A 25,819-nucleotide genomic window follows, 5' to 3' on the forward strand; every position below is an offset into this window, starting at 1 on the left:
CTTGGACAGAGCCAGGAAACACACACACACACACACACTCTCTCTCTCTCTCTCTCTCTCTCTCTTTCTCTCTTTAAGCTGTGAGCTTAGATTGCTATTTCTCATTCATATTGGACACTTATAGGGCTTTCTCTTAAATTCTTTGATTCAGTACTTGTAGTGTCTTCTTTTATGCTGAAAATCTTGGTTCCTAACAACATTAGTATATTTATTTGCCAGAATAGCTTGGAAATCATAGTATCAACAGTATCACTATTAATGAATTTGAGTTCCTTGTGGTTCTCTTATCCTTAGTCTGTGCTTCACTGAGGATATACGGAGTACTGTGTGTAAACATGGAATAATAATTTTCACTGCGGTTTTGTTACACTCTGGCTATTATGATCATTAGTTTCATTTTGCTTTCAACTTCAGGGCTTTCCCTGCTGGTGGGGATGTAAAATGGTGCATCTGCTGTGGAAAATAGTTTGGCAGTTCCTCACAAATTAAAAATAGATCTATCATCACAACATTGTAAATCAAGTGTACTTCAATAAAAAATAAATTTAAAAATAAAAAATAAATAGATCTACCATATGATCTAGCAATTCCACTCCTGGGTATATACCCCCCAAAATTCAAAGCAGTGGATTTGAAGAGATAGGCGTGCACCCATGTTCATAGCAGCATTTTTCACAAGAACCAAAAGGTGGAAGCAACCCAAGTGTCCATCCACAGATGAAGTGATGAACAAAATACGGTTTCTCCATACAGTGGAAATACTATTCAGCCTTAACAAGGAAGGAAATCCTGTCACATGGATGAACCTTGAGGACATTTTGCTAAGTGTTAGAATAAGCTAGTCACAGAAGAGTGACTGCTGTATGGTTTCACTTATATGAGGTCCCTGAGTGGTCAGAATCATCACCGGGACAGAAAGTAGGGTGGGAGTTGTCGGGGGAGGGGGAGGGGGAGTTAATGTTTAATGGCCGCAGAGTTCAGTTTGGGAAGATGGGAAGGTTTTTGGAGATGGATTGTGGTGATGGTTGCACAACAACGTGAATGTACTTAATGCCACTCAGCTGTACGTTTAAAAGTAGTTCAGGGCTTCCCTGGTGGCGCAGTGGCTGAGAGTCCGCCTGCCAATGTAGGGTCCAGGGAGATCCCACATGCCGCGGAGCGGCTGGGCCCGTGAGCCATGGACGCTGAGCCTGCGTGTCTGGAGCCTGTGCTCCACAAGAGGGGCTGCGATAGAGGCCCGCGCACCGCAATGAAGAGTGGACCCTGCTCACCGCAACTAGAGAAAGCCCTCGCACAGAAACGAAGACCCAACACAGCCAAAAATAAATAAATAAATAAATTTATTTAAAAAAAAAAAGTAGTTAAGATGCTAAATTTTATGTTACATGTATTTTTACCACAATTTTAAAAATGAAAACCCCTCCACGTTTACGTGGTTAATTATCTAAGTTAAATAAAAGGCACAGTTAGACATGCTTTCGTCTCTGTTCCCTTCACCCTTATTTCCTGATTCTTTCCAGTGTTCCTTTTTACAAAAGTAAGCAAATCCGCGTATGTGTTTTTATTTTCCTACTTGCTTACACTGAAGGTAGTGTACTGTATGCAGCAGTGCGTTACGCTCCTTCAGGTGGCTTCCTCGGAGGAGGTGAAAACAGTTTTGTGTTTATTTTACAAGGAAGGCAACTGAACAGCTGAAGGGAAGCTTGCACATGTAGCATTTAGTGTCAGATTTGCAGTACTTGTGCTGGTACAGGTCTTTGATGGCAAAAAGAAACACTTCTGGAATCATACCTGCAGTTTTCTCTGTAGCACGCATTGTATTGATACACCGGATCTTGGCATCTGCAATCCTGGGATGGTCAGAAGAGGAGGGAGCGTCCACCTCCCAGCCTCAGCTTTCTGAGCCCGGCGAGACCACCGAGTCCCTGCATTCGCTCACCTGCCAGAGTTGCTGAAGTTCAAGCAGGGTCTGGCTTGTCCTCACAGCCAGATTGGCTGTCCCAGTGCCTCCCTCTCCGATTGCGAAGGGAGAACCGGAACAGAAAATGGCAGCAAAAAGAGCTACGATCAGGGGACTCTGTTGAACGACTTTCCCACCAATAGAACAGCAGTTCTCTGACGGCTGGGCAGATGGGAAGGAGATGAGGGACAAAGCAGCGTGGAGCAAAAGTCGCTTGAGGGCGGGAGGCCAGGCCTGTGGACGATTGGTACCGAGGGAGGCACGTGGGTCGTGAGTGTGGACCTCAAAGCCCACTCCCTCCTCAGCATGGTGGTCTTGGGGGAGAACTTTGAGGGTAGCGGGAGGAGAGTGGGTTTTCAGCCGTTTGTTGAGGGAGAACCCGCTGCAGAGCACGCAGCTTCCTATTGTGCGTTTAGGAAGCTGGCCGCGTATCGGGTGCGTGTGGAGGAGCTCTGCTGAGGGGGATTGGAGCGTGCCGGAAAGTGCGAGCCCACACATCCACGTGGCTGGTTCCGGACAGGCCTCTTCGGGTGTGGTCCTGTTCCAGTTGTCACTGACCATGAAGGCAGGTGGTGTGGCTTCGTGCTCTTGTGATGCACAGCCTTAGAGTTGGCACTGGCCTCTGGAGCTGACTGGCGTTTGCACACGCACGTCTTAGATAGCCCGTGACACTGAGTGCAGGCAGAGTGACAGCCAGCTTGCGGTGTCCGTTTCTGAAGTGTAAGTGGCTTTTCCTGGGTCTGCGATTCTGTCTGTTGTTGCTTTCTCCTGTCACTCCAGTAGTTGAGTGAGTGTAAGATTTCCACTCTGTGTAGAACTTCGCTCAGTAAACAAGAATGGAAATGGCAGCTTCTGTGTTGTGGCGCACACATTTTTCTTCATTAGACTCAGGAATTGTTCCACATTTTGTGTACTGAGTTGTGCTGGTAGTAACTGGGGCTTTGGGACCTGCCATTGCACACAATCTCATTGAAACAAGCTGGGTTTATGACTTGGGGGTGCGGTTGGGTGCGCACCAGGCACCCAGTTCCTTGATCCTGAAGAAGCGCTTTGTTGGCTTCTCGCGGTGCTCGTGCTTTGAGCTGCTTCCTCAAAGGCGCTCTTGAGGCTGAGGGATCCCGCCCCCCGCCCCACTTCACTCTTCAGCTCGGCCCCTGTGCACTTCGGCCCCTCTTGCTGCGCGTTTTACTGTTTGCACTTGAGAAGACTGCTCAGCTCTTCACAGACACCGGCAGAAGTCTTCATTGCTGGTGATTCAGCTGTGACCACTGGGAGGGTGAGGGCGACTTTGTGGGCACAGTGAAGGGCCAGGGGCCAGGCTGAGCTCTGACTCTATGAGACAGCAGCCCAGACCCAGGCGAGCAGCTTCTGGCCATGTGTGTCCATCACACAGCATCTCCAGAGCTTGTTCCATCGTTTGGGAGCCCCGTGGTGACAGTCCACCTCCACGCACAGCTTTGCTGTGTGCTGAGTGCTCTGACGCACCTTGTCGAGCGTGGGTTCTGGTTTTACACATGAGGGTCTAGATGCTTGGGAGGTTGCAGCTGCCCGAGGTCACACAGCAAGTACACCGCCAGAATTGTCCTTGGGAGTGTCAGGCTAGGGACTGTTTCTCCTGCTGACAGAACTCTGTCTTACAATGTGGAGTCTTCTTATAGGTCACCTTCCCATCTCCCTATCCCTCATCTAAAAATAGAATGGGTGGAAGTGCAATGCTGTGCAGAACACTGCCATTTGTATTGAAGTCAGGTTAGATCATGTTCATACCCAGTGTAAAGAAAACGTGCTTCCAGATCTGGGAATAGAGTCATTTCCAGGTATTTTCCGAATCTGATTAGACTGAAATACAAATACCCTCTGTTCCAGCCATTCCTAACTCTGGTGACATGGTTGGATCACGTGAGAAGCTTTAACATAAAAACAAAGCCAGGTCCCCACCCGATCAAGTTTGACCCTGGGCTTTGGGCAAATCAATGGATTAGGCCCAGGGCTGCCATATGCCAGCTAGAGGGGGCGCTGTCCCCATCAGTGTGCTGTTGGGCTGAGGAGCCAGGGGCAGCAGGAGTGTGAACGACCTAGAACAAAGAAGACTCAGCACAAAAATGCTCAGACGCTGCTATGTATTAGAGGCTAAGAGATGTGGATTCCACAGGTTACATCTTTTACTCTATCCCGTTTTTCTGATTTTAAGATCGGATTCTGAGTACTGTGACCCGTGATCTGTCAGATGGAATCTGAATTTGCTTTTCCCCTCATTTTAGGGACGGGCGTGTCCTGGGTGTGCTGGAGGTGTCCCGCTCCATTGGGGATGGGCAGTACAAGCGCTGTGGGGTCACTTCTGTGCCAGATATCAGACGCTGCCAGCTGACCCCCAACGACAGGTAAAACCTCCCAGAGGCACAGGTGTGCACACACATGGTTTTGTTTCTCTTCTGATTTCTTCCAGTTTGTGTAGTGAACCTGGGGTGGGCAGCCATGTCTCGGGCACTGTGCTAGGCCCTGGAGGTGCAGGGATAAATAAAATGCCGTTTCCGCTCTCGTGGGGTCCACAGTCTGCCGGGGGGGGACCACCTGTGAATGGGCGGTTCCAGTCTAGTGTGTCTTAAGAGTGTGGGGTGCTCTGGGAGACTTTGGCCGTGGGGGGAGAGAGGCATCCTTGCTGGAGAAAAGAGAAGGGCTTTTTGGCAGAGCGGACACAAGGGACAGGATGAAAATGTGGCCAGGCAGATGCCATAATAGGGAGTCAGGAAAGTGATGGCAGGGTACCTGGGGACAGATTGTAAAGGCCCTGGATTCTTTGCTGAGGAGCTTGAATTTTAGCTCATAATTGGTGGAGAATCCTGGGAGGTTTTTAAGCAGAGTCAAGTTAGGTTGAGAAAGAGACCCCTTGTTTAATTGTCCAGCCCCTAATTCTGAGCTGCTTGAAGGTGAGGCACCATGCCTAGTGCCAGAAGCCCTCAGCAAGTCAGCGTTGGAGGCTGGAGTAGGACGGAGCCCAGCGGCCAATTAGGAACTGATGCACTGGCCCTTGCTGTGGGTGCGGATGGGGGAGGTGAACTAAGGCAGCAGTGGAAGGAGACCGGGGAGGCCAGTGCTGCGAGGGAGGAGCCTTACCCCGGCCCCCCGCCTGCTGAGTGAGCATCTTAGGACACGGTTCCACCAGCTCCTCTGGTTTTCTAGATGATGCCTCAGGGGAGTCTCGTCTGTCCCCACATTAGACCAGGCCCCCTGTTGTATGTACTGCTCGAGCTCCCTCTGCTTTGGATCATGGTTGTGTGTTTGTATGGCCAGTTGCTTAGGGTCTGTCACATGAGTGGAAGGGGCCAGCACCTGCTTGGACCTGTGCCCTGGTAGATACGTGTTGAATGAATGCCCAGTCAAAAGAGGAAAACCAGGACCTGGGTATTAAAATGAGGAGAAAAGGGTGTTAGATCTGTGGGGAAACTGTCCTAGGAGAACCAGAACTGTCTCGTCTCATCCATCATTGTTCAGAAAGACTTTCCTTGGGAAGTCTAGAGGGGGCTTTGAAAGGGAGGTAGTCCTGTTCTCAGATGGTGAAAGTGGAAGGTGGTTCTCCCTTCACGTGGGGAGTGAGTGCTTGAGAACATTCCTTAAGTCCACAAACTGTCAGTTTTATTGGGTTGGCCAAAAAGTGCCTTTGGTTTTTTAAGTAAAAATAAAAGACACATTTTTCATTTTCACCAAGAACTTTATTGAAGAACGTATTCACCCTTTTGTTCCACTACCTTCTGCCATTTTTCAGCCAACTTCACAATCCCATCTTCCCAAAACTCTTTATCTTTTTGAGCAAAGAACTGTTCCAGGGGCCTTTTACAGTCATCCAGGGAATCGACATTTTTTTCCATTGAGAGAATTTTGTAAAGACTGAAATAAATGGAAATCCGAAGGTGCAATGTCTGGTGAATACGGTGGATGAATCAAACTTCCCAGCCAAGCTGTAACAGCTTTTGCCTGGTCATCAAAGAAACATGCCGTTTTGCGTTATCCTGCTGGAAGATTATGTGTTTTCTCTTGACTAATTCTGGACACTTTTCGTCGAGTGCTGCTTTCAGTTGGTGTAATTGGGAGCAGTACTTGTTGGAATTAATCGTTTGGTTTTCCAGAAGGAGCTCATATGAGAGGACTCCCTTCCAATCCCACCATATACACAACATCACCTTCTTTGGATGAAGACCGGCCTTTGGTGTGGTTGGTGGTGGTTCATTTCGCTTGCCCCACGATCTCTTCCGTTCCACATTATTGTCACTTTTTATTGCCCATCATGATTTGTTTTAAAAACGGAACATTTTCATTACATTTCAGTAGAGAATCACATGCGGAAATGTGGTCAAGAAAGTTTTTTTCGCTTAACTTACGTGGAACCGAAACATCAAAGCGATGAACATAACCAAGCTGGTGCAGGTGATTTTCAGTGCTTGATTTGGATATTTCGAGTGTGTCGGCTGTCTCCTGCGTGGTATAACGGTGATTGTTCTCAATTAATGTCTTGATTTGATCACTACTTCAACTGGTCTACCTGACCATGGAGCGGCATCCAGTGAGAAATCTCCAGCACAAAACTTCACAGACCACTTTTGACACATTCGATCAGTCACAGCACCTTCTCCATACACTGCACAAATCTTTTTTTGCACTTCAGTTGCGTTTTTACCTTTCTTGAAATAATCATAATATGCTGAAAATGTTGCGCTTTTTTCTCTCCCATCTTCAATATTAAAACGGCTACACAAAAATTCACCAATTTTGATAAGTCTTTTTTTTTTTTTTGCGGTACACGGGCCTGTCACTGTTGTGGCCTCTCCCGTTGCAGAGCACAGGCTCCGGACGCGCAGGCTCAGTGGCCATGGCTCACGGGCCCAGCTGCTCCGAGGCATGTGGGATCTTCCCGGACCGGGGCACGAACCCGTGTCCCCTGCATCGGCAGGCAGACTCTCAACCACTGCGCCACCAGGGAAGCCCGATAAGTCTTTGTTTTAAATGTACGCTGATATGACAGCTGTCACATACAATCTAACAAAATTGTTTCGAATGATGTTAAAGACAACTGAGTGCTACAGAGCCATCTTACAGAAAAAAACCGAACGAACCTTTTGGCCCACACAGTATGTTTGGGAAATGGCTCGAGGCATGTGGTGATAGAAATTTAGCACGTACTTACCATAACACCTGATGGATTTTATTTGGTGATTTTCCTAGAGTTTGTCTAAGAAGTGGGTTTGGGTTAATCCATAATTTTTGGTGAACAGAGAGTAGTCCCAATTTTGATGTGTAACATTTCACCTACAAATACTTTTAAGTAGTTTTAACCTTTGTCTCATAGAAGTTAAATTGATTTTAAAAAATGTTTAGCCTTTGAGTAGTTGGACAAGTATTTTTACCTCCACTGCCAGGCCATTTCATAAAGTTTGCTGCTAAAACCCATTTATATTTTTCTCTGTGTTGTAGGTTTATTTTGCTGGCCTGTGATGGCCTCTTCAAGGTCTTTAACCCAGAAGAAGCCGTGAACTTCATCTTGTCCTGCCTTGAGGTAAGAAGTCTCACAAGGGAGAGGGTGCCAGTCGTCCCAGCTGCACTTGGGCTTTAGAGGAGAAGTCCCGAAGCCCCCTTCCTCCCCCATGTTCCCTGTGGTTGGGAGTGGGAACTCCAGCCCGGGGACTCACCCGTCAGTTTGTCCTGCCCGCCCTGATGGGGACTGGGGAGCAGTTCTTCCTTGTGGCAGTGGTGTCTCAGGAGAGTGATGGGGTGCAGGGTCCCCACTCACCAGTGCCCCTTTCCTGCCCGGTAGGATGAGAAGATCCAGAGCCGAGAAGGGAAGCCCGCCGTGGACGCCCGCTACGAAGCCGCCTGCAACAGGCTGGCCAACAAGGCGGTGCAGCGGGGCTCGGCGGACAATGTCACCGTGATGGTGGTGCGGATAGGGCACTGAGGTGCTGCGGGCCGGGGCGCAGCGTGGTGTTCACTTCCAATGTTCACTTTGTGTGTTGTGCACATTATGTGTTTCGTGTACTCCTGTGGGATTCCCATGGTTGTAAATAAAGGTTTCGTTTTTTTTTTTTCTAGATTTTTGAGTTATCTTATTACATTTTGAGCAACTCTTGACCTTTCAGAGGTTGCGTTTGCTTTCGGATATGCTTTGGGTCTCTCCTCGTTAAAACCATTATAGGCATCTTGGGTTGGCCAGTGATAACGGCCCATCCTTAGTAAGCTGCTCGTTGTGCAGTGCTTTGTGGTTTATGCGCACCTTTCCTGTGCTGTTTCACCCTCCTGATAACTGCTTGGGGAAGTGGCATTTTACAATGAGGAAATCGAGGTAACGACTGCATTGGACAGGCCACGACTAGAGCCCAGGGCTGCTGGAGCACTCTGGCTGCTTTCAGCTTTCTATACAAAAATAAGGTTACAAAACGTTATGCGGCATGATCCCAGGCTCAGCCAGGGGAACAAGATGAGGTGGTCACTCTGTGGAGCAGTGTGCCCCCAACGGGCCCTCCAGAAACACCACGGGATTCTGCTTATTTCCAGTTCTGTGATGACAGATGCAGTCTGGCTGAGGGACTCTAAGAAGGACTGGGTTTACTGGGTTTCACGTCTGGGTCCGCCGGGTGCAAAATGCGTACTTTTCCAGGTTTGAGTAGTCAAGCTGCTGTTCCCTGTGGCCAAGTCCAGCCTCCCGTCTTAGTCTTAGGAATGTGCATTCAGTTGGTTCTGTGCTGGGCTGAGGTTGATGGTCACGATCACACTTCGTCAAAGATGTTAAAAATGCATGATGAGCCTACTCAGAAAAACAAACTTTAAAATTCTTTTCAAGCCCTTATTTATATGTAAAGCAGGCCATTGGTATTGCTGTAATTACTCAGTAAAGCAGCTTTTAGGTCTGTGTAAATGCTGCCTCAGGATGATGTAAGATTCTGAAAATTTGCTTTTGAAGCTGTTTTGTCATGTTTGCTGGCCCTGCCCAGCCTGCGCACATGGCCTTATCACCTCGTCAGTTCTGTCAGTGGGACCGGCCTCCCTACAAGTACCTCGGGAGCGTTTCCAGCACACCCTTCACCAGAGTGTTAAGAGCCAGGTTTCACTCCTGCTGAGGACTGGGACGACGCGGTGTGGCATCGCGGAAGGAAAGAACCTCAGCGTCTCAGAATTGGGAAGTGGGACAATTTATTCAATAAACATTTTCTTACAGCAAACAAGGCACCAGTCTTTGACCATGTATCCCTAATCCCCAGACCGCTAGTGTCCTAGAGCTGGGAGAGGCTTGGTGCTGGGCTTCCCTGGACGGGCTCTCCCTGCCACCTTCTCCATGGGTCTGAGGGCCCAGTGGGCTGGAAACATCCTTCCACCTCCCCTCCCAGAGCTCACTCCTCTGTCCTTGGTGAGCCTGGCCTAAATGACTAAGACTCTATATTTTAAGGTCTGCCCTTTGTTTCTATAATTTTGTATAATCACATAAAATAATTCTCAAAAGTCAGTTTATATATATATGTGTGTATATATATATATGTATATATATATATATATATATATTCCACCTGACAATATTATACAATAAATACTTCAATAAATTGCTGTGTGACACACTCATATTGAGAAAATGAAAGACATCTGTGGGTTTTTCAAGGGTAAAAGATAGCTTCTCTAAAATATCTGGATACAAAGTGAAATCCAGAAAAGGGCGTGGCCACACCATCCCTTATCAGAGAGCATGGGCAGGCAGGACGCCGGCCAGCTCGCACTTCCTGGTAGGGCGGGTACGAGTCCTACTGAGAACTGTGCCAGGGCTGCCAAAGGGCACAGAGTGGTGGTTTGTGTGCATTGCGCCTGCGGGTCCCCTGGCTGGGAGGGAAATGTCTGAGCCTGACTGTGGCGCTGGAAGCTTAGGGCTCCGGGGCATCAGCTAGGCCTGGCCACAGTCACCTGCTCACCCCAAGGCCAGCTAGAAGGTTACGGTGAGAGGTGACTGCAGCCATTGCCCCCTTCTCTCCCAGGCCTGAGAAGGGGGCAATGGCTTGCCAGACCAGCTTGGCCCCCAGGACATCTTATGGTACCCTGTTCCTGTAGCCTGTTTTGTGTGTAGGTACAGGGTTGGGTAACTTCCTCAGCAGGCAGCGGGGGCCCTGCACCTTGAAAGAAATTGCAGCAACTCCCAGACCCCCATCACCACTGCTACCCGCATCCCATCACTGCTGCAGCAGCACAGAAGGACTTGGGACCTGGTCTTCTCAGGACACCCATCTGAGCTTGGGGCCATATTCCCACCCCCGTGGGGAAGATTCTTTCAAGAGCCCCAGAGCTGGATGGACCCAGCGGGGCTAGGCTGCGGTTGGGCACCGAGAGCCTGTCAGCTTGTGGGAAGCGTCCGCTTCATCCGTGCAGATGGGCAGGCAGGGCCTGGCCGCCCCTCACCTGCAAGGGTGTTCTAGCCCTTTCATCTGGTGGGTGGATCTGAGCAGTGAGCCAGGGGCCACAAGGGGGTGGGCAAGAGGCCCTCATCCACGAGAGGGTCTGTGATGGAGGGGGAGGGTGCAGCTCCTATGTGGAAAGGCTGGGTGAGCGTGCAAGTGACCTTGCACATGTCACAAGTGAAAACAGCTCCAGACTGTCACTGTCCCTTGTCAGCCCCCATCCAGTGTCTCTCTGGTGCCTGAGGCTGCTATGCCCCAGGGCCACAAGGAGAGGCTTGGGCCCCGTTGTCCCTGCAGGCTAAAGGCAGGGCTGGGAGAGGGGCAGGTGGGGACCAGGCAGGCTGGGCGGCCTCTGCCCTCCGTCCTGGCACTCCCAGCAGGCAGCCCGTGAGAACACTAAGAAAGATGGAAAAGGTGGGGCTGGGCCACAGCAACAAAGCTGAGGCTGCCGGGGCCACTGGGGCCAGGAGGGGCCCAGGTCTGCAGCTGGGGAGGGACAAAGCACGTGCTCCTGGGCACGCTGAAACGTCTCCCCTTTAACTTAAGCTGGCATCCTGAAATCATTCCCAGTCTGGGACTGCCAGTTTGCGTGTCACCTCCCCGGGCTGCCTGTAGTGGCATCTCTGGGTTGAACTGCGGTGGCCAGTGTGGGCAGTTCGGCGGCCTCCCTCCTGCGTGTGGCCCCCGCCACTCCGCCACGGCCCCGAGATTGTTCGCACTCCTGCTCCGTTTGCCCGGCGAGAGGGAGAGCCTGGGGTGGCCGGTCATACACCGAGGAGGACAGCACTGAAGTGGGAGCCACTGCGCACTGTGAGGGAGGAGCTGCTGGCATTGTCCAGGAAGACGGAGGTGTACTGCCCCGCCTGCAGGGAAGGTCAGCGTCAGCCTGGATGCCGCCGGCCTGCAGGTGCGCCCACCATACACCATGCCCGCCCCGCCCCGCCCCGCCCCAGGACAGGAGCGAGGGCCGCAGGCCTTGCCCTCAAACCCAGCACCCCTGACGCCTGGTCTAGTGCCTCCTCCCCAGCTCCATCAGCCCCGGCACCAGTGGGCTCCCTGTAGTGCGTGTGCAGGGGAGCAAGTCTCTGCTCACGGCCAGGGCGGGGCTCGAGCGTCAAACAGTTCCCTCTGCGGCACTGGAAGCCTGAAAGCGTGCTGAACTCACGTGTGACGGTGCCCCTTCCCCCCACAGGCCTGGCCACTGACCCATTTGGTAGAGCCACGGTCGGACTGGTACTCTGCCTGGCTACTCCGAATGTGGTCCAGGCATCAGCAGGGTCACATCCCCAGATGTGAGCTGGGAACTCCCAGAGATGCAGAATCTGGGCATTTGCATCTGAAGACCCCAGGCACGCTGTGTGCCATCTGAGTTCACGCAGCAGTGCCAGGGACCAGACCTCTAAACGCCTTCCAGCAACCACAGCCGCCTGCAGCCACAGCCTGGCCTCCAATCCTGGCTTTGCTGTGCGAGCTTGGGCAAATTACTTAACGCTTCTGTGCCCTAGTTCCCTTATTTGTAAACAGGGGAATAATATTTTCTACCTCAAGGTGCTGTGAGTAATGGGTAATTGATGTTAAGTGCTCAGAACGGGCCTGGCCTAGTTAGTGCTATTTACATGTGAGCTTTATTCCGCACATTTGTACCTAAATTTTTCTTTCTTAGGAAATCTCATCTTTTCATCAGTTTCTCAAGCCCTTGCCCAAATCCCCACAGTTCTAGAAAGAGACTGTCAGTTGGGGTTTTGTGTAGGAAATAACTGTGTCTGCTTCCCGAAGTCCCAATGGGCCAGGGGATCGTGATGTCATCCCGGGCAAAGAGCTGATCTCTGTCACTGCCCCCCCCCCCCGTTGCCCACTGAGTCCCTTCCGAAGGGCTCGTTACGGCCAGAAGCACCAGTCCTCAATATGGGGGGGCCAAGTCTGGGGAAAGGAGCCCCGGTCTCGGCCTGGCTCTGCCTGGACTAGCGGGAGTGCTCTGTACTGCCCTGACTCTTGCCCGGGCCTGGAGGCTGAGGGCACTGCACCCAGAGCTCTGAGCACCCACCAGCACCCCTCCCTGCCCAGTCACCCCCACGGCTGTGTCCAGGTGGTGGCCCCCCCCAGCGGAGCCTGCCCCACACACCTGCAGATACAGAACGCCGTTGACCGAGATGGTGAAGAACTCGCTGCTGCTCTGCAGCCCCATGACAGCCTCCAGGGAGCTGCGGCCAAAACAGAAAGAGGGTGGGCCTGAGACCCCTGCCCCGGAACCACCAACTGCACCCACAATGTGCTCACAATCACCGCAGCGCCCGACACCCAGCAAAGTGCCCTGAGAACGGCTGTCTTAGCCAGGGCTTCTGGTGGAGGTGGCATCTGAACTGGGTCCCCAAGAGGAGTAAGGACAGGCTCCACAGGGCTGAAGGTGTGCCGTGAGGGCCGGGCGGCAAATCCTGGCTCTGATGGGAAGCGAGACACTGGCCGGTGCAGCTGGAGGTGCGGGGCTGGCAGCAGTGAGGCTGGGTTCAGGCCAATCGGTGCAGGGCTTTCCAAACCAGAGTGAGAAGATTTGAACTTCACTCATGCATGCCTTCTGCAACCGCTGTGGAGCACCTGCTCTCTGCCTGGGCTGTTCTGGGTGCTGGGGACACCGAAGGAGCAGCCCTGCCCTCCCGGACCAGCAAGAGACGGGAAGCTGGACAAGTTCACAGAGAAGGGCTGGGAGAGAGCCTGGGGAGGGTCCGCACAGACTGGTCAGGACAGGCCTGGGGACGCGACGCTGGCGCCTCGGGTCGCCGGATGGGAGTCAGTCCCCTGTGGGGGGCGGACTGAGCAGGGGCTGGGGCGGGCCGGGCCCCCACGTCCCGGGTCGGGGTTCGGGGAGCGCGCACCAGGGCGGGAGGAACGCCTGACGGTAGCCGGGGAGAGCCCCGAGGGAGGAGGCGGGCGCCCGGGCTGCGCGCCCTGCCCGCGCCCACTCACGCGTGGTGCTGGCACCGGGACTGGATGCAGATGAGCAGGCGCAAGCGGTCCCGGGGGCGCGGCGGCGCCCGTCTCGTCTGCTCCGCCAGCGCTGCGGGGGAGGCACGGGGGCGGTCACCGGGCGGCGGGAACCAAGCGCGGCGGGGCGCCCCCCCCCAGGCCCCGCCCCAGCCCCGGGCCTCACCCACGTGCAGCGTGGCGGCGAGTGCGTAGAAGCCGGCCACGGGCGCCGTGTACTGGCCGCTGGTCAGGTTCAGGCCCGGGCCGCGGCGGAAGGCGCCCTCGGCGTTGGGCTGCGGGCGCACGTACGGTCACCCCGAGCCCGCTGCGCCCGCCGCGCCCCGGCCGCCCCGGCCCGGACTCACCACGTAGTAGACGCCGAGCTCGTGCAGCGCGCGCCGCTCCACCGACGCGTCCCGGCGCAGGCGGCAGTGGAAGGCGGCCTCGATGCGCGGCGCCCGTGGACCCGGGGCCAGGGGCGCAGCCAGCAGCGCCAGCACGCCCGCGCCCCCCGCCGCCGCCGCCGCCTCCTCCTCCTCCTCCTCCTCGTCCTCCGCGGGGACGGCCGGCACCGCGGCGGGGCCGCGCGGGCGGGGCTCAGGCTCCGCGCACTCGCGTGTGCGCACCGCGCCTGGCACAGAGCGAGCGGTGGCCGCGCCGGGACCACCTCGCTCGCCCTTCCGTGTCCCGCCCGGACCCCTTCCCCAAACCCGGGCGCTGCTGACAGCGCGGGGGGCCATTACCGGTTACCCCGGAACCGCGCGCCGGGCGCACGCAGTCGGGCCTGGCGGGTCTTCAGAAACTGCCTCCTGATCCTGCGGCTGCACCTGTTTCCTTTCACACTTTGGCTACCGGGAAGCTCAGGGCTGATTCACCCAGGACCCTCGTTCTCCTGCTTCACCTGCCTATCCTACCGCTTCTTCCCCCTTCCCGCTGCTGTTTCTTCTCTGTTTACATTTTTGTTGTATCAGGGAATGCAATAGTTTAAGCCAGACTGGTCATTTTTGAAAAGAAGTTGGGTATAAATAAATAATTTTGCAGCTATATTGCACATAATATGGAGGTTCTTCAGCCGCTGAAGCTGGTCTATTTAAATGAACAGTACATTAAATTGAAGGGGGAAAAAGACTCAGTAGCTCTTCACAATGACATTATCTAGTCAATAGCGTGAGCTGCGACTCGGCAGCTGGCCACAGTGCAGGGACACCGCCCTCGGTGCCGGAGCCCCGCTCAGCGCTGCTCTCTCCGCCTGCGGCCTCCAGCGGCTGCCCCATCCTCCTCCCTGTGCTGCCCCCAGACACCATCCTCCTTGCCCCGTGAGGGCGGCCTCCTGGTGCCCTCCCATGCGGCTCTGAGGCCGGCGGCAGAGATCTGTCAGGAGAAGAGGTGGGGGCACAGGTGATCAGGGGGTAGAAGGGGGCCTGTGTTACTGGGCTGAGCCTCCGATCTCCCTGGTGTCTCTGCGGGGATCAGAGGAGCACTTTACAAGCTTACGGGGCCCTGAGCCCCCCCTGACAGTCCCCACCTGGGGGGCACGGGCTTAGATCTCTCAGCCTTTGCTAGGCTCACCGGACTCGCAGGTGGGGCATGGATGCTGGTCCCCAGGCCCCTGCTGAACACCGAGTGGCCAAGTCCACCTTCCTCTGGAAGCCACCTCTTCACCACGCTCCTCCCACCTCCCCCGCAAGCTCCTGACCCACGGCCTTGACCCAGGCCAGCACCAGAGCAGAAGCCTCCTTGGGATACCGGTCAACAGACAAAGGTCTAGCCCACCTCAGCTCCTCCAGGATGCCCTCCCCGGCCCCGCTCACACCGGGGGTGGGGTGGGTGGGGTGGGTGGGGTGGGTGCCCCTCCCTACCTTTCAGCAGCAGCTGGAACTCTTTCAGCAGGACCTCAGGTGGGGTGATGGGACCCGGGGGGCCCTGGGGGCCGGGGGGCCCTGGGGGACCTGGCAGGCTGAGCTGAAAGAGAAGCTTGACAGTGAAGACATCTGAACAGGCAGGCTGGGGACCGCGGGCACCCCCTCTGCAAGCTCTTGCCACCGAGCCTGGCAAGGGAGGGGGGGTGGGGTCCTGCTTTGACCCCTGGGGTGGAGGTCAGCCTCCAGGGCCTCCGATTCCCCTGAGGAGGCAGTGAAAGCTGCAGGCACAGGGCCTCAGGGTGGTGGGGCCCCTGGGGGCAGGGCTGGGGGGAGGAAAGTGCACAAACGGGGAAGCAGAGGGCTGCAGCCCAGCCCCGGGGCTGGATTTCCTGATGGAAGGAAAAGGGGAGGGAGGGACACGCCAGGCTGCTTTCGACTCTCAAGGTCTGTCTCGGTCTGTCTCGGCAGCAGCTGGCAAGTCCTCCCTGTGCCTGGCCCAGCACCGGGGCCTGGGGTCCTCAAGGAGCCCTCACTGGGCTGGGCTGGTACCCACCCAGGAGCAAGGAAGTCCCCTGCAAGGAGGAGCCTGGGGGAGCCCCCAGCTCAGCGTCGGGGGTGACGGGTCAGACCATGGTGACAGCCCAGCAGCCCGGCTGCCTCAGGCTCAGAGCCCGGCACTCGGTCACTGGGTCAGATCTGGGGCAGGGTGAGGCCCGAACTCAGCATGGGCAGCACAGCCGTGACCAGAGCGCTCACCCCAGGGGACACAGCCCTCTTTGGGGCTCAAGGTAAGAGTCAGCCATCAGGACCAGGTGCCAGGTCCCTGCCAGGCTGAATGAGAGTGGGGGCCAGCAGCTGCCAGGGCCCCCATGTCCCCCAGCCACTAGGAACCAGACCGTGCCACCCCAGCCCGCCTGTAGGCCCCTCCAGCTTGGTCCCTGACGGCCCTACCAGGCCAGACCAGGCCTCCCGTGCCAGGATGCAGAGGGGAGAGAAAGCGGGGAGCCAGTGAGGCTGCCTGGCATTCCAGGGGTGCAGGGTAAATGGTTGGAACAGGCCCCAAACTCAGGGTCACTAGGCCCCAGCTTGACAGTTCTGTGCCCTCTGGCCCAAGGGTGAGGGTCTCTGCTTGTCGGAACTGCTCAGGGTGTCCAGGGGGAGCCAGTGAGGGGTGTGGGGTGGTAGTGGTGGACTGGGGGTTTGGGGAAAGGCCCGTGGGTGGGGGCTCACACACACACACACCCACACACACCCAAGACACACACACACCCAGGACACACACACCCAGGACACACACACACACACACCCCCAAGACACGTACACCCAGGACACACACACACACACACACACCCGAGGACACACACACACACCCAGGACACACACACACACACACACACACACACACACGCAACACTGGCTGGGGCTCCAGGGCTCACCTTCAACTTCTTGGCTTTGCCTCGGCTCCCCTTCTTGCTGTTGGCGCCCTTGTCACTCTGCCTAACGAAGAGCATCCAGGCATCTCGCGGATCGATGCCGCGCACTTGCTCCACGGGGGGCTCCTGGAACATGGCGGCCATCAGCTGGTCTGCCTCCCCTGGACGCTTTGCAGGAGGTCACTGTGCAGGACTGGCCTCCGGCACCCTCGGGCCCATCACTGCGCCCTCCAAGACAGCACAGCCCCGGCCCCCAGCCCCGCGGAGGACGACCCCTGGGGAACAGGCCACTCCACAGCCTGGACTTAGCGGGAGAAGAGGCCCCTGGGCATGGGTGCGTGGGAATCGGGCTCTGCTGGGCCACCAGGCCTGTCCCAGCTTCCGTCCCGGGAGCTGCAGTGAATGCACCTTCCTGGGAGTCGGAGAATCAGACCACCGGCTCCACGGGTGCTCAGGCAGGGGCCCCCGACTACCAGCAGGCCCCCCGACCAAGCCCGATGGTCCGAAGTTCCAGGGAGGCCAATTTCAGCCCTCAGGGATGTTAAGCCTACAGTCCAGTGCGGTTAGGGGGACCGGGGTAGGGGGGTGTCCAGCACTGAGACATGACTCCAGGCGCCTGCACGGCATGTGAGATGCGTGACCTAAGCAAGGACAGTGATGGTTCCAGAAATGTCCATTCCCCTTCATAGTGCGTTCTGACTAGTCCTGACATGGAGGAGAGTTCCAGGAGGTACCTTGCAGGGAGAGGCCCTTGGCCCTCCGGGCAGTGGGCCTCGCACAGTCTGAGCTCCAGGCAGTGCTGCCAGCTGGGACGGAAATTGGCTCCAGAGGGCTTAGATGAGGTCATGGGTGCCGACTCCGGTGACTGATGGAAGGACCCTGGGATCTTGGAGCCACCAGGCCCTTTCGTCAGAGGCAGACTCAGTGGTCTGGCAGCCCCTCTGCAAGGATCTGGGGCTTCCCATCAGGAGCCAGTGTGCTGTGATGGGGACGGGCTTCTGTGATGGAGGAGCCTGGGAAGCCTCAGAAAGGCCTCAGAGTGCCTGGGGCTTCCCCACATCTCCCTGGGTGCTGGGCCCCGCGAGGCACCCCCCGACTGCTTCCTCTCCACGGACACCAGGACCTGTGGCCTCACTTCACGGCCTCACGCTGCCCTCAGTGGAAACACGTGGCAGGAGGATTCTACATGGGCTGGACGGTGTGCCACACTGGCCCTCCAGCTGGACCAGTAGCCTGTGGAAGGACTCAGACCCCAGTTTGGTTTGGGGAACTGAAACAGGTGGGACCACGTTGGTCTGGGGATCTGGGAGATGGGCCTGTGGCAGTATGGGTGGGTATCTGGCAACTGCCCTGGCCGACTGAAGTCTCCAGCCTCCAGGGGCTCTCAGAAAGGAGCCTCCGTGGACCCAAGGAGGGTCCAAGGCCAGAACCCCACCTGGAAGCACGTGAAGCCCCCTCTGCTTCCTGGCCACCACAGCCCAACATCTGGCAACCCTGCCCCCCAGGGGTTGTGGTTGGCTGGCTGGGTAGGGTTTGCCTTCAGTCCATGGGAAGTGGCCGGAGGTGATGGGAACGAGGGCTTCGGGGAGGCCCCTCCCAGGGGGCAGGCAGGGCTGGCCGACACCTCCACCTGTCTTTAATGGGGGTGTTCTTTAGTGGAGGCATCACGGTTCCCAGAGTGATGCTGAGAGCAGAGGTGCAGGCTTGAGGTCCCAGCCAAGGCTCTGCCCTTTGCACTGCCCACAGGCATCTTCAGAAAAAAGAAACTCAAAGCTCTTTCCCCGACGGCCCTCACCTCCCTGTCTGAAAGGCCCCACCCACACTGAGGGCCCCTCTGAAGGCCCCAATTCCCCAGCCTCCTCCAACCTGAGCACCCTTTTGTGTAGCAAGGGAAGGAAGAAGCAGGCTGAGCTAAGCATCACCGGCCTCGGCCAGAAATCACACGTCACTGGGGGCCCGGCACCCCACCCCTTTCTCCCCTGCACCCTCCCCAACCGGCAGGAAGGCAGTTTTTGTTTTTCAGAGAGACTTGCACCAAACAGATTGGGGGCAGGGGTGGGGTGCGGTGGTGGTCAGTAACTTGCTCACACTTTTACAAATACGTTCTTCCCATTTCAGGAGAATGAAGTTATTTACACTTTACTCACTTCCCAACGCAGAAGTCCCCAAAGAAAAGGCATTTCCCCCGGTCTGGTAGAACTCTGCTTCAATGCCAAAGAACTACCCCAAAAGCCAAGGTCACAGCTGGCCTTAAGGCGCCCGTGGGGAGGTGCAGTGAGGTGGCGTCCAGACCTCCTGGGCCTGCCCCGCAAGCTAAACGTTTTTCTGCCCACTTCACAAAGGAGGACACCCAAGCCTGCCCAGGTCCCCGCTCGCGGCGCCGCGCTCCCCACCGCCCCGGAAGCAAGCGCCCTCCGCCTCCGGGGCGCCCTGGAGCTCAGGAGGTGCGGGCTCCGGGTGGGGAAGCTGAGGCCCGGAGGTCTCTGCGGCGCTGGGGCCCGGACGGGTAGTCGGGCGGCGTCTTACCTGCGGGCTGGCGGCCGACCCCGCGGGCAGCTCGTTCCCGGGCGGCGGCTCTTCGCGGGCGCGGCTCCCCGAGGGCGCGCCGGGCTCTGGGGAGCCGAGGCCCGCGGCGGCGGCCAGCAGGCCCGCGTACGCGAGCATCAGGGCTCCGGCAGGACAGCAGGCGGGGGCCATGCGGGTGGCGGGTCCCTCTCTCCTCCGAGCGCTGCGTCTGGGACTCGCCCTCCGGCTCCGCGCCTTATAACGCGCTTGAATCCCCCGCGTCGCCCGGAGAGCGCGCATCACCGCCGGCGCCCCCTCCCGGCTCCCGCGCGCGCTGCAGCCGCGGGGGCAGGGGGCCGGTGCGGGGAGGGAAGGGGGCGCTGCGGGGCGGGGCACGCGTTAGGAAAGGGGGCGCGGGGTCGAGGAAGGCAGTACAGGGGAGGCAGGGGGCTCGGAGAGCGCTGGCTGGCGGTGGCCTGAGCGCCCCCTGCTGTCGAGCGCGCTTCCGCCCCAGCTCGGGGCCCCCGGTCCCTCCTGCGCTCTGTCCCGCGCTTCTGCTTGGCGGGGAGCCCGGACGCCCCTTCTCCCGACCCGGGGCATCCCTCTCCCCTCCCTATCCCGCGCGTCTTCTGCGGGGACCTCGAGACGCCTCCTCCCCATTCTCCCGGCCGCGCCCTGCGTGTTGGATTGAGCACATCGGAGCGCGAAGACCGTCAGGGTCCCTCCTTGAGGCCTTTTCCCAGGCGGCGGCCCCTCCCTTCAGAGGCAGCCTTCTCCCCAAGGCTGGGGCGCCCTGAGGTCAGGGATGGGCTCTTCCTCCCCAGCAGGGCGCACCTGCAGGGGCCTCCGGGGGCGGGGGTGGGGCACGGAGCAAATCTACAGCCGGGGACAGGCGCCCTGCACTGAAGCGGGCGCCCTGAGGCCTGGACTGGGAGGATTGAGCCCAATCTCGACCTGGGGGCCGGGGCGGGGTGGGGCGGGGCGGGGGGCCGATCCGACCCGGGACCACATTACCCGCAGCCCACCAGGATCAGCACAGGGCACGCCGCGGGCACAGGTGGACCAGGCCGTGCAGGCCTGGGGTCCAGGCTTCTCCCGGAAAAGAGCAGCCCCTTCACTCTTCCCTGGGCTGTTTGTTCTAACACCTGCGCGTCGCCTCTCCACCCCTACCGTCCACTCCGCCCACACCCCGCCCCGACTGCCTGCCGAGGCTGGCACTCCAGGCTCTCCAGTGTCCCTATCCGAGGGGCCTGAACCTGGTGGGTAAACAATGCATTTTATTCAGGGGGTTCAAGGGAAGGGCACAGCTGAGGACTGCACCTTACAAGGGCCTGCCACCCTCACAAGGGGTGATTTCCACCTCTTCTGAGAAGAGGGGGGACCTCCCCCTGTCCTGTTACAGAGGGTGGCTCCACCAATTTCAGCAAGTGCGGCCAGGGCCTGGGGGAGGGGCTGGGGGTCATCCTCAGTCAGGGCCTCACCGCATCGCCTGCGGCCTTCCCCACCCCTGCACTGTTTCCAGGGGACAGGAAACACTTAATACTTTAGAAAAAGCCTGGTATTAGATGTTAATTTTTCCCTGTGATTCTGCCTCTTTTCCTGTAGGATGGGGGGATGGTGGTAGTTTTGGGGGGGTTTAAAGAGAAAAACACCCTTCCCACCCTGAGAATGTGTCCCCGCCAGGGTGTGTCCTACAGACTTACTCTATGAGACTTAACTGAAAGGCAAATTAGAACTGCAGAGGAGCTCTGTCTTTATCTTTATAAATTTGGGGGGAAAATTATCAGTGGAATGAAAAAACTGAAATTCCTCTAGAAATTGCAGCTCTCCAAGGAGATATTTGAGAAATACTGGCTTTTATAATACATACTCAATAAACTATATGAACTTATTCCATCGGCAACCATTTGCTACAAATAAGGCCATTTGCTCCAAAATTTGTAGATGGTGTTGCCAGAAGGTTCTCAAAGAATTCAGGACTTCTTGGGTGGCTTCTCATTTCTGGTCCCACAAGGAGCATCTGTTAGGAAGCCGGGCATTGGAACTTTGTAATGACGTGTGTGTGTGTGTGTGTGTGCTGGGCGTGTGCTTCAGCGTTAGGTATTAAAATTTTGTTCACTTTCATTTTGTGGGGGAGACTTCATCTGGGACCATAGGATGCCAAGTGTGGGGTGTTTTCATCGTTGAAACCCACAGTCCGCTGGCAGAGAGGGGCTTCTGTCCTCAGGAGATGCAGCTCTGTGAACAGTACCTTCATGTTTCTGAAAAAGCTTGTCCACATCCAGCACCTCATTCACTTCTCACTGGTCAGCCCAGCGAGATGAGGGTTCGCTAGGGACTCACAGCCTGGGCTCGGGCTGGGGCCGGGCTGGGGCCGGGCTGTGCCCTCAGGCCCCCTGGGCATGGTCACATCTTCACAGCCACATGTTTTGCCCATCAGGGTCCTGCCTATTCTTGCTGATGAACTTGAAGGTTATTGAAAATACAGCTCTGTCTTTTCCCTGAGACGGGAACCCCTTAGGTGTGGGGTTTCCTATGGGGGTGTGGCGGTGAGCGAGGCCCAGGGAAAAGTGTGCAGCTGCCACTCTTGAACCACGGGGCTCATCACGAGCTTTCCCTTCCTGGGGGGATGGAAGTCCAAGGGGGCAGCCCGATGTGGTGGGAAAGGGGCTCCACCTGGGCTCTGCCCCTCACCTGAGGGTGGCCAGCCTGTCCTTGAGCTCCTTGGAGTCTCAGCTTCCTTGGCTGAGAGCTGGGATTAATGCACGTGTCCTCAGGGCCTGCTCTAGGAGGAGCTGAGTCCATGGCAGGTCCTGTGTGGAGCCACGAGTGAGGCCTGCTTGCCTTCCAGGCTGCCTGAGCAGTGAGGGTCATCACATCACATCATGGGGGCGCGGAGGGTAGGTGCCCTCAGACCTACCTGAAGACAGAGGCCTTGGGCCATGGAGGCCATGGCAGAGCATGGTCAGAGCCCAGGTCACACCCAGCCACGGGTCTGCTCAGCAAACCTGGTCCTCACCCGGCCCTCTGAGGCTTTGGAGGAGGCACACCTCAGGGCCTTTAGGCACTCATCCCCCGAAGCCTCAGTTTGCTGCTCTGTACAATGGGCACAATAACAGGGGGACGTGTGGGGAGGGAGGGACCAGATTTGGGTCACGTGATCCTTAAGATAGTCTTGTGACACCATTTCCAACTCACAGTAGGGAGCCCCAGTCCTCACAAGGCCAGCATTGAGGACAGGAGCTGTTGCTATGTGAAAAACAGTTATTTTCCCAAACAGTGAACAATCCTCATGATGTCATAGGCCTGCCAGAGGTCCCAAATCAAATCCGTTCTGGTGCTGTGCAGCCTCCAGTAACCCTCTCCGGAGGTGATGACACAGCCTGGCCGTGGGGCAGGAAAGCACAGAGGGCTGGGGCCTTCAGGTGGGGCTCCCTGCAGGTTTCTGGGGTCGCATTCCAAAAACAGCCTCTACTCAGAGGAGGGGGGAGCTTAGCAAAGCATCATGCAGCTCAAGGACCACCACAAAAAAGGTCCCGATGGCCCTGGGGGCCCCTTCCACTGCAGCAGCATCCCGTGGGCTCAGAAGTGAGGGTGGCATCTGAGGGTGAGTTAATGGATCCCAGGGAGGAGCAACTGGATGGAGTGGCCGCAGGAGGGGGCGGGCGGGGCTCGAGGTGGCCTCCCCCACGCGCCTTCACGCCTGGCTGAAATCTAATCCTCATTCTTGGGCCCTCATGTCACGGCCTCAGCCCTGGCTTCCCAGTGGCCTGCTGCAGTCAAGCTGTTCCCACTCTTCTCTCTTCCTCCAAAGGAAGGACCTTTGCAGATGAAGTCATGGGAATCAAAGCTCCCTCTGCCCCCCAAAACGATGGGAACCTTGTTGTGTGGCCTCCCAGTATACAGGCGGGCAACCTTTGCTGTCCATCGGAGCCTTCCCAGCATGACATCATCTAATTCTCAAGTCACGTGATTGTCCCCATTGCACAGGCAAGGAAACTGAGGCTAGGTCTTGGGATTGGCCTGAGGTCACAGAGCCACCAAATGAAAACTCGTCCAGATCCGGCCCCCGCAACTTGAGGTCAGTAGCTCTGAAGCCCACAGATTCAATTCAATTCAATGAATGTTGACTCAGTTCCTGCTACGTGCTAAGCACAGGGACAAGTGCTGGGAACCTGCGTGTACTTCCTGGATGGGACCGTGGGCAACCTCAGGTCTAATGCTCGGGGGAAGCATTCCTTCTCACCTCTCACCAAGAGGGTCTCTTGGGTTATTTTCTGCTAATTGTTTCCATGTTTTCAAGAGATTCATTTTAAAATTAGGCCTTAGCCCACCTCTCAGCTTAACGCAGGATGGTAGGCTCTCGATGGCTCCGTTTGCCATTGTGGGAAGAAGCACATTCTTAAATGTGATTGTGACCAAGGTAATTCCTAGGACAGTCTATTAGCTTTGAGGACATCACGTTGCCTCCTAGGGTGTTCATGTCAAACAGGCAATTACTTTCTCCGTGAAGAGTCTCATCACAGTCTATTCCATTCTTCAATTAATCCGCTTCATGCCCGGCTGCTCTCCTATGTACCTAGTCCTGCACACATAGCAACGGCAGGTACGTTTCAGCCTGAGTGTCCAGCGCTGTGCTAGGCGCTGGGAATCAAAGACGAATGACACAGCCCTGGAGGAGTGGACATCCTTACGCTGTATGTGGCTGAAACCACCCTGTTCTTCAGTCACTACCAAAATCCAGGTCAATACGCATACTTTCCACTGGGCCAACTGGTCAACCAGCCAACTGGTGCAGTGGTCTACATGGACTACAGTGAACCGTCATTTGACCAGTCCATTTAATTACAAATGTCAGCTGGCTGATTCCAGCAATCCCTGTCCCTGCCTGGTACAGGGAAGATGCTCAGTAATGAAATGGTCTTGTCTAGGAGGTACTGGAAAATGCAAGTCCAGTGGAAATGTCTAGAAGCATCCCCAGACCCTGGCTCATCTGGGGACCAAAGGGAGCTTCACCCGGCTCAGCCGTGCTGGGCCTGGCTGTGGAGAGCACTGTGGTCACTGCAGGCAGGGTCTGCTGGAGGTGTCTCAGTCTACCCAACATGGTCTGAGGGAAAGACAGCATGCACCCACCTGGCACACACGAGTATTCTGGAGCGGGGCAGGTGGTCACCTGCCGTGGGTCTGAGAGTGGTGGGCATCTGCACGTGTTCCAGAGTTACCTGCTCCCTTTTCTAGATTCCACACTAGCCCCAAGCCTTCTGATGAGCCTTGATTTCTGGGGGCTTTGGAAAGGGGTGTGGAGGCCTGGATTCTCCATGACCATCCTTGCTTGAATGAGTGCATGAGTGTCCATCTTACATGAGAATCTCTTGTGTTTGCTTTGTGTGCTGGAGATCTTGTTTGCCCATCCTTGTGCCCTGTCCACCCCTCTCCACCTGCTCTCTGCCCCTGCAGGCTGGCCACTACAGACTGTGTCAGTGGCCTGTCTTTCCTCTGATTCTGGTTGGGTTTGGCCAGTGGGAGGCACTGGGGGAGTGGCAGTGGCAGTGGCAGTGGCCGCGTTCCTCTAGCAAAGGCCCCAGCTCCTCGGCAGCCCTTTCCCTCTAGCTCCCTTTCTGGGGTCTGCATCTCCTCTGCTCGGCCCTGGAGGCCGAGGGGTGGTGGCAGCTCCCCACCGTCGGTAGCCCTGGGAGCTCCTCGAGCCCTTGCTGGGTCCCCCTCAGCCTGCCCACACCTCGGAAATAGCTCCTCATTAAACTATTCTCCATCACTCAACTGGTGGGGCCCAATTCCAGCTCTGCTGATCAGACGAAGGGCGGTTTGGCGCCCCAAAGTTGAGGACAAGGCCCTGGAGTGGGCTATGCTCCCCCACCCCAAGTACTGCCCCCCAGTGCCGTGGGGGCAAGTGGGGCAGAAAGCAGGCCTTCTCCTAGAACACCGCCTTTTCAACTACCCATTTGTCATCAAAATAAGTCCACTTTGACACGTTCAGTCTTTGTTTTGAAACAGCACTTTCAATCACTGTCTGGATTGAAAATTCAGAAGATTTTCTTAAGGAAAGATTCAAGGATCCCAGAAACCTTCATCCTCATTTTCACCCAGGCCACCAGCCCACCACGTGTCCTCAGGTGCAGAGAGCAGACACTCAGCAGGCCCCGCTCTGTCTGGGCCCTGGGCCCAACTCAATTCTCCCGTAAGACATGGCTGTGAGGGCTCAGGTCTGGGAGCAAAGTGGATCTGGATCCATAGAAGCTGGAGGGACTAGGGGTTCCTTCCTCAGGACCAGGGATGTCAAAGCTCCCTTGGGTCCCTGATGCCTTCACAGAGGAGCCTGTGGGCTGGTCCTGGAGAGGAAACCCGGGTCCTGAGGGGGTGGGAGGTACCCGAGGCCTCAGCTGCTCGGTGCCAGGCTGGACCCAGAGCTCCCCATCTGGAGCCCTGTGTCCCCTGACGGAGCCTGTGTCAAAGGGGCTGGCCCACGGAGCACCCAGTGGGAGTCCTTCATCATCCCCTTGGCTACAAACTTGGCCTTGTTCAGGATGAGGTGGAAGGAGCAGGGCGGCCGAGCCAGCCCCGCGAGGGGACCCAGTCCAAGTCAGGGGGCTCTGGGCAGGCGCGAGCCACCCGAGTCACCCTAAGTGCTGGTCTTCCTGGCTCAGGAGGCCGCCTGG

At 56.6% G+C, this 25,819-nt stretch overlaps 2 protein-coding genes across 4 annotated transcripts in view; one reads left to right on the plus strand and one right to left on the minus strand.

Annotated features, from left to right (window-relative positions):
• ILKAP (ILK associated serine/threonine phosphatase) overlaps positions 1–8,045 on the plus strand; it is a 29,063-nt gene extending 21,018 nt beyond the window's left edge. For 2 of the 3 annotated variants that reach the window (XM_029225325.1, XM_029225327.1), the window contains exons 10-12: positions 4,222–4,341; positions 7,427–7,508; positions 7,767–8,042. In XM_029225325.1, coding sequence (XP_029081158.1) covers positions 4,222–4,341; positions 7,427–7,508; positions 7,767–7,907 — 343 coding nt within the window. In that variant the 3' untranslated portion in view covers positions 7,908–8,042. Of the gene's footprint in view, positions 1–4,221; positions 4,342–7,426; positions 7,509–7,766 lie in introns of all 3 variants that reach the window. The other variant, XM_029225326.1, reaches the window with a different exon arrangement.
• Positions 8,046–11,113: 3,068 nt separating this feature from the next.
• On the minus strand, positions 11,114–19,337 carry ERFE (erythroferrone). The gene is made up of 9 exons (XM_029225598.1): positions 19,191–19,337; positions 18,865–19,011; positions 16,644–16,808; positions 15,204–15,306; positions 13,710–13,975; positions 13,529–13,637; positions 13,345–13,435; positions 12,506–12,584; positions 11,114–11,246 (listed from the first exon to the last, which is right to left on the minus strand). Exons 1-9 carry the CDS (start codon positions 19,335–19,337, stop codon positions 11,148–11,150), a joined length of 1,206 nt encoding a protein of 401 aa, XP_029081431.1. The 3' UTR covers positions 11,114–11,147.
• Positions 19,338–25,819: the final 6,482 nt, after the last annotated feature.

The sequence above is a fragment of the Monodon monoceros genome, unplaced genomic scaffold (assembly GCF_005190385.1).
Source record: "Monodon monoceros isolate NGI ecotype Baffin Bay Population unplaced genomic scaffold, NGI_Narwhal_1 Super_Scaffold_16, whole genome shotgun sequence".
Taxonomy (NCBI): domain Eukaryota; kingdom Metazoa; phylum Chordata; class Mammalia; order Artiodactyla; family Monodontidae; genus Monodon; species Monodon monoceros.